Source organism: Carcharodon carcharias, chromosome 15 (assembly GCF_017639515.1).
Source record: "Carcharodon carcharias isolate sCarCar2 chromosome 15, sCarCar2.pri, whole genome shotgun sequence".
In the NCBI taxonomy this organism is placed as follows: domain Eukaryota; kingdom Metazoa; phylum Chordata; class Chondrichthyes; order Lamniformes; family Lamnidae; genus Carcharodon; species Carcharodon carcharias.
This window is the reverse complement of record NC_054481.1, coordinates 75,090,719-75,108,376: the sequence shown is the minus strand read 5'-3', so window position 1 is coordinate 75,108,376 and position 17,658 is coordinate 75,090,719. Positions and strand designations below refer to the sequence as shown.

The 17,658-nt window shown below is 50.0% G+C and overlaps 2 protein-coding genes across 2 annotated transcripts in view; both read right to left on the bottom strand.

Annotated features, from left to right (window-relative positions):
* Window positions 1-1,417: 1,417 nt before the first annotated feature.
* Window positions 1,418-17,658, bottom strand: part of LOC121287780 (hemoglobin subunit alpha-like) — a 46,938-nt gene continuing 30,697 nt past the window's right edge. The window contains exon 3 of the mRNA XM_041205701.1: window positions 1,418-1,495. Coding sequence (XP_041061635.1) covers window positions 1,433-1,495 — 63 coding nt within the window. The 3' untranslated portion in view covers window positions 1,418-1,432. The remainder of the gene's footprint in view (window positions 1,496-17,658) is intronic.
* On the bottom strand, window positions 13,808-15,785 carry LOC121287775. The gene is made up of 2 exons (XM_041205689.1): window positions 15,629-15,785; window positions 13,808-15,433 (listed from the first exon to the last, which is right to left on the bottom strand). Exon 2 carries the CDS (start codon window positions 15,170-15,172, stop codon window positions 14,477-14,479), a length of 696 nt encoding a protein of 231 aa, XP_041061623.1. The 5' UTR covers window positions 15,173-15,433; window positions 15,629-15,785; the 3' UTR covers window positions 13,808-14,476.

The window sequence follows — 17,658 nt, the reverse complement described above, 5'->3', positions numbered from 1 at the left end:
TTTCTTTTAGAATTATCCCAGATTCATTAACTCGGCCAAAAATTAGATTTCTGCCAAACTTTATCAAGGTCTCGAGCTTAGCTTCATATTTTGGGAACAGACTTGCAAACACAAAAGCTTGCAGCATTTGAATTAGTGCCAATTGTTGTCAAACCTTTTAAAATGAAAATTCCCTTTTGAGAACTTTATCAAGAGCCAAACCTCAAATTTTTAAACTTTGTAAGAACTGTAATTTACACTATCAAAATTAAAACAACCTCTTTTTCAAGTGTAATGATTTGTATCCAAGTTATAATTTCCGTATGTTTATCGACACATTCTTTATCTTAGATAGCATCCTAGTGATTCAGAAGTAACCTGTTAAATTATACTGCACTTTACATCTCAAGATTGTCCCAAATTCAAATTCCAGTGCTTTTGGAAAGCAGATTTCCTTTAATATTTAATTCAACTCTTCTTAAGAAACCCCTTTTTATCCATTGGAACCATCTAGACCTTGTGTTTATGTCTTTTCGTTTTCCTAGAATCCTTCTGAATTTCAAGTAATTTCTTTTTCTCAGAATTTTACAATACGAACTCTTATGTATTAATCCCAATCAGCTTGGAAGCTGATGATGAGGGTTATTCCCTACTAGTCTGCAAGGGGGTGGTACAAGGGTTGGTTCATCTCAAACAAAGGCAAGCCCTGTTTTATCTTTACACTACCTTCAAATTACGATTTTTGCCAGAAATCTCAACTCAAACCTTATACTCAAAACTTTGAAATATTTGAATAAACTTTTCCTTTACTCTAATATGGGACTTTCGACTCTAAAGTGCTCAACTACACACACAAAAGACAATTCAGGGAAGAAAACACATTAAAGCTCACATACAAATGCTTCATTGCACACAAACAAACACATACATAAAGGTATGTATCAATACTCCTGTAATATCAAACTTAACTCTAAATGAAGCTTCGAGTAGCAGTGGGGGGAAATAAAGGGATCTTGAAGGCTCCACCTATAGGGCCCTTTAAACTGACGAAAGCTCACATTTTCTCTGCTGCTGCTTGTCAATTGCTCATTAACCCCCTAGGGGTACCCTTTCTCTCTCTCTCTTCAGCACAAACAGCTCTTGTAACTTAGATCAATTCATTTTTTTAAGTTACAGAAAATTCAGTAGCGGACTATCTACCTCCCTTAAAACATATTATAAGCGCTCAAATCTGTCCCGATTAAAAGTTCCAGCTGGTGGGAAGCTCTCTCCTTTACTTTACAGAAACATATTGGACAATTTCAAGACCGTAATGGACATAAAAGAAAACACAGAAATTACTTACTTTTCACCTCCAGAGGACTCAGCCCCTGGGTATACTACAACTACTTTTTTTCCTGTTTTCTTACCCATCTTCAAAGTTCCTGATTTAAGCTCCAGTTTCGGTTTGTTCTTAGTACTTTGTGAAGAGGGGGGAGTGGCAGAGCCCGCTCTGCTGTTGCGACCTCCCATTTATCTGAAAAGAAAACACAATTAACAGCGCGCCGCGTTTCCTACCCTATGCCCTCACCGGTGTTTAAGAGGTCCTGAACATGTCCTCCAGTTCCTTGGGTTTTTTGAGTCTGGTCAGTAGCTACCCTTTTTCAAGCACTCCCCCTTTCAGCTAGGTGGCTTTTCGTCCCCCTTTCACCTCTCCAACTTAAGAGGTCACCTCTCCAACTTAAGAGATAGCTGGGACGCTATTTAACTGCACTCCCTCTTTCAGCTAGGATGTAGTTCGTACTCTCCCTAACTTGGGAGAGTAGTAGACATCCGACGGCCCAGAATTTCTTTTCATCCCACTTTCACCTCTCCAACTTAAGAGGTAGCTGGGACGGTGAGTATCACCTCTGCAACTTAAGAGGTAGCTGGACTTCAGTCGGATCCCATCCTCGTTGCCAATTTGTCGCGGAAAACAGAGTGAACACTCAGACCCAGGAGGTTTGACTCGGATGCCTTTATTAAATCGTGATATCACGGAGAACCCAGCAGCATACAACGAAGCTAGCCGGCACTCTGAGGAAGCATCAGAGTACACACATAGTTATAGTAAAAGTGTGCATAACAGAGGTCATGCAAATTACAAAAGCAGATTGACCCTTAGTAATTAATAACATTGAAATTTTATCTTTGGCATACATACAATTGTTCTGTCTTAGTTTATAATTACGCAAAAACCTTGAGTAGTTACACAAAACCTTGAGTAGCCCATCTGGCGACTAGTCATCTGGACAGACAACAGATAGCATGACTAGGCCCTGTCTCATGTGCTGATAACAGACATCCTACCTTTGTTTCAAGGACTCTTGGTAGTTTGTTTATGATACTTGTTTTTCTTCCTTCACAATAGTTGACAGCGCACGTTTGTCTGCTACTGGTGCAAGGAGCCTTGGTTGCAGTATTCCACTATGGTTTAACCACTTAACCCTTTATTATCCTGTAGATGTATTTTATTCTCCCACAGGGAGCCACATTTAAAATGCATTCACGCACACACCTCTCAGTGCTTCCAGTCCAGGACTGCCACACAGAAAACAGATGGCTCCAAAAGTCAAAAAGATTGCAGCCCACTGCTTCAGTAACGTGCCACTCGAGCAGATTTTGTACACTGTGGAGACCTGTCATGATGTCCTCCACCTCCACTCTGGCTGCAGGATGGGCAGCAGCATCACCAATCCAGCATGGGAGGCACTGGCAGCGGTGCTCAGTACCAATGCCCTGCAAAAGAGGACAGACACCCAGTGCCGCTACAGAATGAATGGTCTCATCTGTTCTGCCAGGGTAACTCACTCTTCTCATCACTCTCAATTCACACACTCACAAACCCATTACATCTACAGGGATCTCACACCTCAAGGGACAACATCGCGAACTCTCACACACATCCTCACATCTCCATCAGGCTCATATCCTCTCGAGCAAAAACAAGAAGTGCTGGAAAAACTCAGCATCTGTAGAGAGAAAGACAGAGTTAATGTTTCAAGTCCGTATGACTCTTCTTCAGAACTAAAAAGAAGTAAAAATGGTGAAATATATACTGTTTAAGGGGGGTGGAACAGGTGAAGCTGAATAGAAGGCCAGTGATAGGTGAAGCAAAGAAGAGATTGCAAAAGATGTCATAAACAAAAGATTGAAGGGGTGTTAATAGTGATAAAAACAAAAAAACTGCGGATGCTGGAAATCCAAAACAAAAACAGAATTACCTGGAAAAACTCAGCAGGTCTGGCAGCATCGGCAGAGAAGAAAAGAGTTGACGTTTCGAGTCCTCATGACCCTTCGACAGAACTTGAGTTCGAGTCCAGGAAAGAGCTGAAATATAAGCTGGTTTAAGGTGTGTGTGTGGGGGGCGGAGAGATAGAGAGACAGAGAGGTGGAGGGGGGTGTTGTGGTTGTAGGGACAAACAAGCAGTGGTAGAAGCAGATCATCAAAAGATGTCAACGACAATAGTACAATAGAACACATAGGTGTTAAAGTTAAAGTTGGTGATATTATCTAAACGAATGTGCTAATTAAGAATGGATGGTAGGGCACTCAAGGTATAGCTCTAGTGGGGTTTTTTTTTTTATAATGGAAATAGGTGGGAAAAGGACAATGTTTATAATTTATTGGAAAAAAAAAAGGAGGAAGGGGGAAACAGAAAGGGGGTGGGGATGGGGGAGGGAGCTCACGACCTAAATTTGTTGAATTCAATATTCAGTCCGGAAGGCTGTAAAGTCCCTAGTCGGAAGATGAGGTGTTGTTCCTCCAGTTTGCGTTGGGCTTCACTGGAACAATGCAGCAAGCCAAGGACAGACATGTGGGCAAGAGAACAGGGTGGAGTGTTAAAATGGCAAGCGACAGGGAGGTTTGGGTCATTCTTGCGGACAGACCGCAGGTGTTCTGCAAAGCGGTCGCCCAGTTTACGTTTGGTCTCTCCAATGTAGAGGAGACCACATTGGGAGCAACGAATGCAGTAGACTAAGTTGGGGGAAATGCAAGTGAAATGCTGCTTCACTTGAAAGGAGTGTTTGGGTCCTTGGACGGTGAGGAGAGAGGAAGTGAAGGGGCAGGTGTTGCATCTTTTGCGTGGGCATGGGGTTGTGCCATAGGAGGGGGTTGAGGAGTAGGGGGTGATGGAGGAGTGGACCAGGGTGTCCCGGAGGGAGCGATCCCTACGGAATGCCGATAAGGGGGGTGAAGGGAAGATGTGTTTGGTGGTGGCATCATGCTGGAGTTGGCGGAAATGGTGGAGGATGATCCTTTGAATGAGGAGGCTGGTGGGGTGATAAGTGAGGACAAGGGGGACCCTATCATGTTTCTGGGAGGGAGGAGAAGGCGTGAGGGCGGATGCGCGAGAGATGGGCCGGACACAGTTGAGGGCCCTGTCAACGACCGTGGGTGGAAAACCTCGGTTAAGGAAGAAGGAGGACATGTCAGAGGAACTGTTTTTGAATGTAGCATCATCGGAACAGATGCGACGGAGGTGAAGGAACTGAGAGAATGGGATGGAGTCCTTACAGGAAGCGGGGTGTGAGGAGCTGTAGTCGAGATAGCTGTGGGAGTCGGTGGGTTTGTAATGGATATTGGTGGACAGTCTATCACCAGAGATTGAGACAGAGAGGTCAAGGAAGGGAAGGGAAGTGTCAGAGATGGACCACGTGAAAATGATGGAGGGGTGGAGATTGGAAGCAAAATTAATAAATTTTTCCAAGTCCTGACGAGAGCATGAAGTGGCACCGAAGTAATCATCGATGTACCGGAGAAAGAGTTGTGGAAGGGGGCCGGAGTAGGACTGCAACAAGGAATGTTCCACATACCCCATAAAGAGACAGGCATAGCTGGGGCCCATGTGGGTACCCATAGCCACACCTTTTATTTGGAGGAAGTGAGAGGAGTTGTCTCTCTCTGAACTTACTGCACTCCATTCTCTCAGGTCCAACCCTGACATTGCCATCAAACCCGCTGACAAGGGTGGTGCTGTTGTTGTCTGGCGCACTGACCTCTACCTCGCGGAGGCTGAGCGTCAACTCGCAGACACTTCCTCCTACCTCTCCCTGGACCATGACCCCACCACTGAACATCAAGCCACTGTTTCTAGGACTGTCACTGACCTCATCTCCTCTGGGGATCTCCCTCCCACAGCTTCCAACCTGATAGTCGCCCAACCTCGGACGGCCCGCTTCTATCTCCTACCCAAAATCCACAAACAGAACTGCCCCGGTAGACCGATCGTCTCAGCTTGCTCCTGCCCCACAGAACTCATTTCTCGTTATCTTGACTCCCTTCTCTCTCCCCTTGTCCAGTCCCTTCCCACCTACATCCGTGATTCCTCTGACACCTTACGTCACATCAACAATTTCCAGTTCCCTGGCCCCTACCGCTTCCTCTTCACCATGGACGTCCAATCCCTCTACACCTCCATCCCCCACCAGGATGGTCTGAGGGCCCTTAGCTTCTTCCTCGAACAGAGGCCCGAACAATCCCCATCCACCACTACTCTCCTCCGTCTGGCTGAACTTGTTCTCACGCTGAACAATTTCTCCTTCAACTCCTCTCACCTCCTCCAAATAAAAGGTGTGGCTATGGGTACCCGCATGGGCCCCAGCTATGCCTGTCTCTTTATGGGGTATGTGGAACATTCCTTGTTGCAATCCTACTCCGGGCCCCTTCCACAACTCTTTCTCCGGTACATCGATGATTACTTCGGTGCCGCTTCATGCTCTCGTCAGGACTTGGAAAAATTTATTAATTTTGCTTCCAATCTCCACCCCTCCATCATTTTCACGTGGTCCATCTCTGACACTTCCCTTCCCTTCCTTGACCTCTCTGTCTCAATCTCTGGTGATAGACTGTCCACCAATATCCATTACAAACCCACCGACTCCCACAGCTATCTCGACTACAGCTCCTCACACCCCACTTCCTGTAAGGACTCCATCCCATTCTCTCAGTTCCTTCGCCTCCGTCGCATCTGTTCCGATGATGCTACATTCAAAAACAGTTCCTCTGACATGTCCTCCTTCTTCCTTAACCGAGGTTTTCCACCCACGGTCGTTGACAGGGCCCTCAACCGTGTCCGGCCCATCTCTCGCGCATCCGCCCTCACGCCTTCTCCTCCCTCCCAGAAACATGATAGGGTCCCCCTTGTCCTCACTTATCACCCCACCAGCCTCCGCATTCAAAGGATCATCCTCCGCCATTTCCGCCAACTCCAGCATGATGCCACCACCAAACACATCTTCCCTTCACCCCCCTTATCGGCATTCCGTAGGGATCGCTCCCTCCGGGACACCCTGGTCCACTCCTCCATCACCCCCTACTCCTCAACCCCCTCCTATGGCACAATCCCATGCCCACGCAAAAGATGCAACACCTGCCCCTTCACTTCCTCTCTCCTCACCGTCCAAGGACCCAAACACTCCTTTCAAGTGAAGCAGCATTTCACTTGCATTTCCCCCAACTTAGTCTACTGCATTCGTTGCTCCCAATGTGGTCTCCTCTACATTGGAGAGACCAAACGTAAACTGGGCGACCGCTTTGCAGAACACCTGCGGTCTGTCCGCAAGAATGACCCAAACCTCCCTGTCGCTTGCCATTTTAACACTCCACCCTGTTCTCTTGCCCACATGTCTGTCCTTGGCTTGCTGCATTGTTCCAGTGAAGCCCAACGCAAACTGGAGGAACAACACCTCATCTTCCGACTAGGGACTTTACAGCCTTCCGGACTGAATATTGAATTCAACAACTTTAGGTCGTGAGCTCCCTCCCCCATCCCCACCCCCTTTCTGTTTCCCCCTTCCTCCTTTTTTTTTCCAATAAATTATAAAGATTGTCCTTTTCCCACCTATTTCCATTATAAAAAAACCCCCCCACTAGAGCTATACCTTGAGTGCCCTACCATCCATTCTTAATTAGCACATTCGTTTAGATAATATCACCAACTTTAACACCTATGTGTTCTATTGTACTATTGTCGTTGACATCTTTTGATGATCTGCTTCTACCACTGCTTGTTTGTCCCTACAACCACAACCCCCCCCTCCACCTCTCTGTCTCTCTATCTCTCCGGCCCCCACACACACTCCTTAAACCAGCTTATATTTCAGCTCTTTCCTGGACTCGAACTCAAGTTCTGTCGAAGGGTCATGAGGACTCGAAACGTCAACTCTTTTCTTCTCCGCCGATGCTGCCAGACCTGCTGAGTTTTTCCAGGTAATTCTGTTTTTGTTTTGGGTGTTAATAGTGTTGGTACTGGCTAAAGGAAGCACTAATGGCTACATTAAGAGTAGCAAGCAGGATGAGCAAGTGACAGATGGCCCCAGTGGGGGTGGAGTGGGGGGAGGGGAAGGTGTGGGAAAAAAATATCAAAATAGGCTAAAAGGTGGGGATAAAACAATGAATAAATTTAAAAAATAATAATAAAAATAGGTGGGAAAAAATATATTTATAAAAATTTAAAAATAAATATTCAAAAAGAGGGATCAAAAAGGGGTGAGGATGGAGGAGAGAGTACATGATCTGAAGTTGTTGAACTCAATATTCAGTCCGGAAGGCTGTAAAGTGCCTAATCGAAAGATGAGGTGCTGTTCCTCCAGTTTGCATTGAGCTTCACTGGAATAACGCAGCAGGCCAAGGATGGACATGAGAGCAGGATTGAAATGGCAAGCGACAGTAAGGTCTGGGTCATGCTTGCAGACAGACCGAAGGTGTTCCGCAAAGTGATCACCCAGTCTGCGTTTGGTCTCTCCAATGTAGAGGAGGCCACATTGGGAGCAGCAAATGCAGTAGACTAAATTGAGGGAAATGCAAGTGAAGCGCTGCTTCACTTGAAAGGAGTGTTTGGGCCCTTGGATGGTGAGGAGGGGGGAAGTAAAGGGGCAGGTGTTGCACCTTCTGCAGTTGCATGGGAACGTGCCATGGGAGGGGGTTGAGGTGTTGGAGCTGATGGACGAATGGACCAGGGTGTCCCAGAGGGAATGGTTCCTATGGGACACCATGGTATTTTGCCTTTATTATACCCTCTTGAGCTTGAATTCCCATCCTGTTGACGGCTCCGCTGATCACACAAACATTCCATGTGGTACCATGCATCCTGCTCACAGTCTCTCCATCTTTTTCCACTCAGGATTCCACTCACATCAACAGGGGGAGGATCCAGACTGGGGTGACCCACGTTAGGCCCCTCACTAACTTGAGCAGTGTGCCATCGTGCTGACTGGTGAGGATGTGGACCATGCCCGCAGTGACGGTATGGTCGGCAGTGAACACCCACATGAGGACCCTGCACCACATCATCCCTCTCTCAATGCGAATGAGAGTGCCCTATCTCTCCTGCTTCTGACTCTGCCGTCATGCACTGATGATCTTTACTTTGGTTCACAGGGAGCTCTGCCAAGCAACTGACACCCTCAGCCAGCCAGTCCCTCAGCTCCATCTACGTTCTCACCTCCAGCCAAGAGGACACCTCCTCCATGGAAGAGCTGGAAATAAGCAGCCTGGAAGACCCATCACAGCACTTACCCGCACTGTGCACCAGCGCAGAGACACACTCCTCGGTGGGACTTAGATCTAGAGCAGGCTCGGGTTCACAATCTGGTGGTCACCGCACGGACACATGTCCGCAGCAGGAGGAGACAGGTTCAGCCGAGCTCTCCGGCACTCAGAGGGATGCTGGGGATGAGGCATCTGTGAGGTCCGAGTCAGCTGACGAGCCTCTGAATTCGGCCTTTCAACTCATCCTGGAGAGTCAGCAGAAGGTGGGGGAACATCACAAGGAGCTGATGCAAGCCCTCAACAGAGTGGCACGCGAGTTGAGGATTGCATCTGCCTGCTCTCTGATGAAGTGGTGCCCACATGTGTGCATATAGAGGTCTCTATGGGGAGGATGGCAGACACTTTGGAGACTCTGGTGCAGCAGAATGTGGAGATGTGTACAGACCTGCACTGCATCACGGGAGCTATGGGTGAGTTCCTGCAGTGGCAACATGAGAGGGAGATGGGGCACCTTGACATCCCTCCAGCTGTCCCTTCCCCTCAAGGAATCAGGCCAGGGCCCCAGGCACCCGAAGGGAGGAGGGGCAGCAACTGGACACTCCTGGGTCACCCACTCAGTAAACTCAGAGTCTGTACGTTGTCTCTGAGACCCCTTTGCCTGTGACCCACTCAACCTCGTCCTCTGTCACCGCAGAGGGAGCAGCTGGCCAATGATTGATTCTAGAGAGAGAAGGGTGTGTGTGGGAGGGCCTTTCGGAGCCTCATGCAAGCACTCTCCCACACACATGGATCCTTCATGTATCACACTCATCTCAATGTCCTGAGCATTTGCAATGCTGCCTACTGGGGTTTGATCTTAGTTGTCCATCTGAGCTGACTTGCGTCTCCGCCCACCCACTGCTCACACTCCCATGCAGCACCTGATCTCGCTCAGAACTCTCATTTCACTTTTGACAGCATGGTCTGGATTCAGTTTTTCATGCACTCCCCTGTCCTTTCCCCTCCCCAGTCACCCATTTCCTTTCCCCCATCACTGTCGACCCCCCTGGCATCACCTTCCACCTCCCCTGTGACCTACCAGCCACAGCCCTTTTCCTTCAGAGTTGTACAGATGAACGTTCACGTTCCCTTCCTTCCTAAAAATCTAACCCCCCTCCACATTGTCCTCCCCGACACACTCCTACCCATCCCCAAGGACTGCCTGCATCCGAGTCCCCACCAACCATCCTCGCCGTCCCTTTACCGCTACTGTCGAACCCTCACCCACCCTAGCGGCTCACTCTGCTCTCGCTCATTCTCACCATTGCTTCATTCCATGCCCACCCTCAGTTAGCTCCCCAGGAGGCAGTCATGCACTCATCACAGCCCTCCTTAGCACATTCACCTGGGTATCTGCCCCCCACTCTGGACCCCTTAACCCCGCACCCCCCGTACTCCGCCCCCACTTAGTCTCTTCCCCTTCCTGACACCTTCAGACACCCTTTCTCTTTCATCCCCCCGGACTCCTTCCCCTCCCCTCTCTGCACTCCGTCCCCTCTCCAAACTCCTTCCCTTACACTTTCCACCCCTCTTCCGCTTATTTCTCCAGCACCTGATGGACGCCCAGTTTTGAGGTACTAGATCTGTTCTGAACCTATCACATTTAACAAAACACAATGGAGCATATGCTTAGTGTGATTGAATAAACAATCTGTAATTCACTCTCCTTCTCAGTCTGTCCTTTCTTTATTTCTCAGCTCTTTAATCTCAGTTTGTCCTTGCTCACTAATGTTCCAATTACTCTCTTGCTCTCACTGCAATGTTATTTGCTCTTACCTCCAGCAACTTACAGGGCAAAACTTCTTCAAACCTGATCCTAAGCATAACTAACAGGCACACTCTAGCACGATCAGGACCAGTTTGTCATTCAGCAACACCCACAAACCAGCAGGCACCAAATTGGGAATGTTTTGAAAATATGAAGTCAGATTCATTGCAAAATTGCTACCACAAATTGTTCTCCAGTGGGCTTTTTTCATTGTTCTGGTAGATTTTGAGTCCACCATGTGGTAGCTAATGGGTTTACAATATACAGTACATTGGCTGCCAAATGTTTTTCATAAAGTATAAAGTCTGTAGAAACCTGGACTGACCAGCTGACACTCATGAATATCTCAAATTCTCATATGTGATTTGAAACTGCCTGAAGGTGTTTGTTCTTTGGGTTCACAGTGGCCAGAACGGACCTACAACTGGTGCAGACAAACTTTAAGGGCAGGACTTTTCCATCGTAGGGCAGGCCCAAGAACGACTGCGAAATGGATCGCCGCATGCGATCGGGCCCCAAACGCGATTTCATGCTGCTGGGCCAATTAGGACCCGCCTAGCATGAAATGCAGCTCCACACTGGCTGGGAAGGACTGTGAGGGTTGTGGGCACCTCTGTTGGCCGCAGGGTCCTATGGCAACCCAGAGTTTGGTATAAAAGTGGACCAGGCAGCCCCTGGAAGGCTGCCACAGAGGACGTTCCCTGAGCCAGCATGATGGACCCGAGTGCAGCTGGACACGGCAGGCGGGAGGGCGAGTCGGGTGGGCACTAAGCTCCCCTGCTTTTCCAATGAGTGTCTCGCTGTCCTCCTGGAGGCAGCGGCTGCCAGGAGGGACACACTTGTCCCCAGAGATGGGAGGAGGAGGCCAGCACACCTCAGCAAGGGGGCATAGGAGGAGGTGGCAGCAATGGTCAGCAACTGTGACACGGTGCAGGGCCCCTGGGTCCAGTGCCGGAAACGCTTCAATGACCTGCTGCCCTCAGGAAGGATGAGTATTGTGTTGGCATGGGTCAGTGTGCAGAAGTGTTAAGGTGTGGCCATTCCCCCCGTGGACTTCAGGGGTGTTAGAGTCTGAGTGCCAACTGTCAAGGACACCGGAGATGGCCAAGGGGTTGAGCCCTGGCTGCTTGGACTGAGTGCCTTGCGGCTCAAGGGCCACAGCTCGGATGTGCCCTGTGAGGTTTTCCTCAGCTGGGGTTGGCCAGGGTGCAACGGCGCAGCACGTAGAGAGTGGACTAATCAATGGTCCCCTGTTGCTTCAAGAGAAGACGGCCCACAGCATATAGAATGATCATGGACTGGTGGACACTCCACTTGCCTCCTAATCCTTCCGAGGTATGGGCAAGACGCCCTGGGGCTGGAGAACCTGCACACCACACATGCAATGGGGTGTGGAGAGGCGGGGGTATCAGAGGAAGGTAAGGCCGCAGTGCACGGAGGAGAGACTTCCGGATTGTGCAACCATTCTAGTGTAGTCTCTTCATTAATGTGAGTTTCAAAGCTGGAATCCTCATTGATCATTGGAAGACGAGGGCACCATGATGCAGATCTCCATTATCTCATCAGTGACGGTGTGATGATTTTAACTGATGACATGTCCTTCTTTTCCCTCTTAGTTTCGCCAGCAAGTGTTCGATCTCCGGACTCTGAAGAGCCACCCCTGACACTTGGGGACCACCGAGCGTCATGTGCACCTGCGTCACACCCACTCTCTGAAGCAGGCACCAACGCAGATACCAGCACCTCGGTGGGAATTGGAGTGGGTTTAGTATCTCAATGCACATTGCTCAGAGCACTTCACAGTCGCTTGAGGTGCAGGCGGAGGCAGAGACTGCCCAGGGCACCGGCAATCGGAGGACTGCTGGAGACCAGGATGATGCTCAGTGGAAGGCCGATGATGATGAGCCTCTGGAGTCGTCCATTAAGTGCAGATGCTGGATGTCCAGTGAGATGTGCGGGAGGATCTGGCGAAGATTCATGAGGGTGTGTGTGCCATGGTCTCCGTGATGGAGGAGTCGATGCGGAGCATGAGCACTGCGTTGACCCTCATGGCTGAGCGCACTGCCCCCTCCATGTAGAGAGTGGTGACTCTCATGGAGAGGCAGCTCCAGGGACAGAATAAGAGGTTCCTGGGGATGCGCTCAGACCTGCAAGATATCACACAGGCACTGAGCTCAGGTAGTCTGTGTCAGCGTGGGGGATACCCACAGGTACCTGTCCACCAATGGCGTGCAGGGAGGTCCACAGTGACCTCACATTGGTGCATGAGCTGCCTGTCGCTTCTGCAGGCTCTTCTCTGGGGGCTCTGGATGACAGCTCCTCCGCCCCTCTCTGCCAGTGACCATGGCATCTGATGAGGCTGCAATGACTGAAGCTGTGGGACTGGCTACTCCCTCCCAGGCGTGGCCAGCACAGGCTCCACTGGCCAGAGGACGACTGCCAAGGTCATTAAGACCAAGAAGACAGCAGAGTTAGCAGGTTGTCTCCAATGCCGGTGCCAGTGAGGGGGGAGCACCAAGACGTAGCACTCACAAGCTTAGGTTTAAGGCACCATGAGCATAAGAGGGACAGGGCACGGGTGATTTTATGTTCATTTTTGTTAACTTTATGTATACTGGTCTGATGTTGAATATCAGAAACGTTTCTATTAACATTAATGAATTGTCAGAATGACATTAATTGTGTTTTTGTCTTCATGGCCTGAGAATGCTTCACCTTTATTTCAGTGCAGGGTACCCCAGTATCTTACGCTGGATGTCAGTGGCTCTAAAATTTTGCACAGGCACTTTACATGGACTTTAAATGCTGGAGGCACTTCCTCCTCTGAGGAAGAGAGGACCTGAAGGGGGAAGAGGCCTGGTGTCCCTATTCAGCCTCTAGTAGAGTGACCTGTGGGAGGAAAGGTGCAGGGCCAACAAGAAGTGCGAGGTGGAAGGGGCCGCAGAAGATGCCACTACCCTGCTGCCAGGGTATGCAGACGGTGATGGAGCTACCTCAATATGTCTGAGGAGGCTCCACCTTTCAAGAGAGACAGTGACCTCCATCTGTCAAATAATTGGCCCTGAGATCAGCTCCAATTGTGTGGGTGGACACCCCATGCCAATGGCACTGAAGGTCAGGGCGGCCCTTAACTTGTATGTCTCCGGCTCTTTCTAGGGGTCGCTGGGTGATCTTTGTGGAGTCTCCCAATCAACTATCCACAGTTGTTTCAAGCAGGTGACAGACACTCTGTTCAGGTGTGCATTGGCTTTCATCCACTACTGCTGGGACGAGGCCAGCCAGGCTGAGTGAGCCAGAGACTTTGCAGCGGTTGCTGGGTTCCCCTGTGTCCAGGGTGCCATTGACAACCCACATGTGACTATCAAGGCGCCAGCGGGTCAGCCAGGTGCAGATTGTGTGTGACCAAAGGATGCAGCTTCTACAAGTCTGTGCAAGGTACCCAGGCAGCTCTCACGATGCTTACATCCTCAGACACTCCCAGGTGCCGAGGATCTTCAGTGCTGCAGCTCGGCTGGATGGATGGCTGCTGGGTGACAAGGGCTATCCCCTCAAAAGTGGCTCATGACGCCTCTCTGTGATCCAAGAACAGAGGCCGAGCAGCAGTATAACAGGCACCACAACTCCACAAGTGCGGTTGTGGAGAGCGCTCTCCACAATCCGGCGCTGGAAAGGGGGGATGCAGTGGAGGAAGAAGATGTAGACGCAGCTGCTCTGGCAGCAGACTATGAGCCCAGTAGTGAGTCAGGGGATGGGCACGCTCAGGAGAACGCCTACTTAGACACCGACCTGGGCAACCTCTAGGGAGGCAGGTATACCTGGGATGTTTTGATCCAATGCTCCTTCAGCTAGCCTACCAAATAAGAACTATCATCGCATGCCAGGGCTGCAGGGTCCATACTTGATCTCTGACAGGAACACTTGCTTGTTGAACAAGTTGCACTATGTGCCATTGCAATAAAGTTCAAAGACAAACAAGTCACTCATAACATCATGGGTTACCCTGCGCCTGCAGAACTAATGAAACATCCAAAGGCTTGTTGTATGAAAACACATTTAATGATATGGTGCCTGGCACACATAATATAAACTAAATTGATTTGTGTTATCCATCACACCAAAGAACATTTAATGTAAAGGTGGAGGAAACAAATATCACCAGTTATAAGTCCGTGTTGTGCTTAAAGTACTTTAAGTTTATGATTGCGAGTGCTATGTCTTGGTGCTCCCCCCTCACTGGCATCGGCTTTGGAGACAGCGTGCTGAACCTGCTGTCTTGTTGGTCTTGTTGACCTTGGTGGTCGTCCTCTGGCCAGTGGAGCCTGTGCTGGCCCTGACTGGGAGGGAGTGGCCAGAGCCACAGTTGGCATCCCCCCAGTTGCCGCAGCCTCATAGGATGCCACGATCATTGGCAGAGGGGTATGATGTTTGCTGCCATCATCTGAAGTGCCCTGAGAGGAGCCCGCAGAGATGACAGGCAGATCGTGAACCAACGTGAGGTCGCTGTGGACATCCCTGCTCAGCAGTGTTGGACAGCCACCAAACTGGGTTACTGGGTGTCTCATCCATCTCCCACACTGACACTGACCACATGAGGTCATTGCCTGTATGAGGGATTGCAGGTCCGAGTGCATCCCCAGGAAACCTTGATTGAGCTCATGGAGCTGCCTATCCATGAGAGTCGCCAATCTCTCAACGGAGGAGGCAGAGCGCTTGGCCATGAGGGTTATTCCATTGCTCACGCTCCACAAGGACTTCTCCACAACATAGACCATGGCACGCATACCCTCATGTATCTCCGTCAGACCCTCCCGCACACGCTGCTGGACGTCCAGTATCTGCTGCCTCAGGGACAACTCCAGCCACTGACCGAGCATGTTCCTGGTCCCCAGCAGTCCTCCGACTGCTGGCGCCCTGGGCACTCTCTGCCTCCGCCTGCACCTCAAGTGAGTGTGAAGTGCCCTCACTGCTTTGCACCAAGATACTATCCGCTGATCTAATTCCTGTCGAAGTGCTGGTATCTGCGCTGACGCCTGCCTGGCTGAGCGGCTGTGACGCAGGTGTGTTTAGATCCTCTGTGTCCTCAGGGGTGAGCGGCGGCCCTTCAGGCTCCTGAGTCTAAGGTTGTTCTGCTGAGCCTGAAAGGAAAAACAAGGACATGTGATTAGTTGAAGTAGATACACTGTTACTGTGCATGCCTGGCACTCAGATCAGGGTGTCTTCGTCTTTCCATTGTCAATGGGGATTCCATGTGGAGGCTCACATCAATATAGAGACAACAGTGGAATGTTTGCTATGATAGACATTCTGACCTCAGTGCATTGCACTCTTACCTCCCTGTGACACCCCAACCTCACCACAGCTGGTTGACCTAGGCACCTGGCGCCTCTCCAGCTTCAGTGCTTCCTGTTCGTCTCTGGTCAAGATTAGAAGGTGGGGCGGTCTTCAGCCAGTCTGCAGACTCTCAGTGTTATTGTGGGCTGTCTTCTCCTGAAAGGATGGAGTAGCATTGTTTAGTCCACCCTGTACCTGAAGCACCATTGCAGCCTGGCCAATCCCACCTGAGGGACACCTCACAGGGCACATCCGTGTTGTGGCCCTGGAGCCGCAAGACACTTATTCCAAGCAGTCAGGGCTCACCCCCTTGCCCACATGATGCCTCATTGACATTTCCCGCTCACACTCTAAGACCTCTGAGGTCTGAGGGGCGGGGGAGTGGGTGGTGGTGGGGAACTGCTCTAGCTGCTGTGCTGTGACCCAATCCAACACGGTACTCACCCTTCCCAATTGCAGGAGGTCATTAAAGTGTTTACGGCACAGCACCCATGTACACCTCACCACATCATGGGAGCTCACCCTGGATGCTAACTTCTCCCAGGCATATTTGGCTAGGTGGGGGGCCTCCTCCTCCTGTCCCTTGGGACAAGGATATCTCTGCGTGGTGCCACCTCCTCCAGGAGGGCGGTGAGACACTCGTCAGAAAACCACGGGGCCAACTGCCCCACCGACCAGCCCTCCCACCTGCCCTGTTCTGCAGTGCTGCAAAGTCAATGGCAGCCTTCTCATGGCTGCCAGCGGGGTTTTTGAATAGGCCACCAGGTCTTCATTGGACCTTACAAACGTTGAGCTCCTGCCCCCCACCCGTTCCTTCATGCTGACTCTGGAAACATACATGTTGGGCGGGCCTTAAGAGGCCCGCCCATGTGAAATGGCGGTGCGGACCCGATTGCAGGTGGCAGTCAGGTTCCCAACTGCCCCCACCCACTCCCGCCAAGCCCACCCAACGCGGGAAAAATTCTGCCCATGGTCATCATCAGACTTTTAATTCCAGATTTTTATTGAATTCACATTTCACCATCTATCAGGGTTGGATTCAAACACGGGTCCCCAGAATATTACCCTGGGTCTCTGGAACACTAGTCCAGTGACAAAACCACTATGCCACTGCATCCCCATAGCAGAAACATTATTTAACAAGTAATTGAAAGGTTAAGGTGTCTAAACTTGTCATGAAACTTTGAATGTTACTGTCCAGTACATTTCATTACCTATCTCTGGGTGCTCTGTGCAGGTGGTGACAGGTGGTCTCTTAACTATTCTCAACAATGATCCAGACAAAGATTGTCTGAGAAGCTCGAACCCTTGTGGAGATGATGATCCCATGATGGTGTTTAGCAGCAAGTCCACTGGAGCCAACTGTTCTTAATCGAATTCTTTGTGATAATCCCCTCCGAAGCATTAACAGTAACCAATACATTGTGGGACTGGAATCACACTTATGTCAGTCTGAGCAGGGCTGAGAGACCCTCTGCCTAAAGGATATTAGTGAACAAGTTGGCTTTTTATAATAATCTCTTTTCTGATGCTATCCCACAAATTGATATATTTATTGACTTCAATTTTGACATTGCCACTCCAGCCAAAGCCTACCCTGCCCCTTTGAGGGGCATGAGAGAGAGTGAGGGGCAAGGTTAGGCTATCAGGATCAGGCAACCTGGCCCAAATCAGGTAACTTAGGAGGCCCTTCCAAAAGGCTGTCAGTCATGACCCGAGGATGTAACCTTCACTGTAACCTATTTTTATCCTCAGTACTGGGCAGTCTAGCACTGTCTGTTACCCAGCCTTTCCAGGCCTGACTGTGATGTCTGCCACTCCCCAGCCCAAATCATGCTGATTCCACTCCCACTCCAGCAACAGTCAAATCCCAATCCTGCCTTCCCACCTATCCTGACTCTGGCCTGATCTTGCTGACCCTCTCACAGTTCTCCTGATCATGGCCTGTGTCCTTCTCCACCCTCCTGACTCTGGCCCTGATCTTGCTGACTCCACCTTCCCTACCAGCACCCGCCCTGCCCACAGTTGG

Bases quoted from the DNA above. Each gene is read 5' to 3' on its own strand.
- LOC121287775 (XM_041205689.1), bottom strand. From the start codon at position 15,172: ATGCTCGGTCAGTGGCTGGAGTTGTCCCTGAGGCAGCAGATACTGGAC.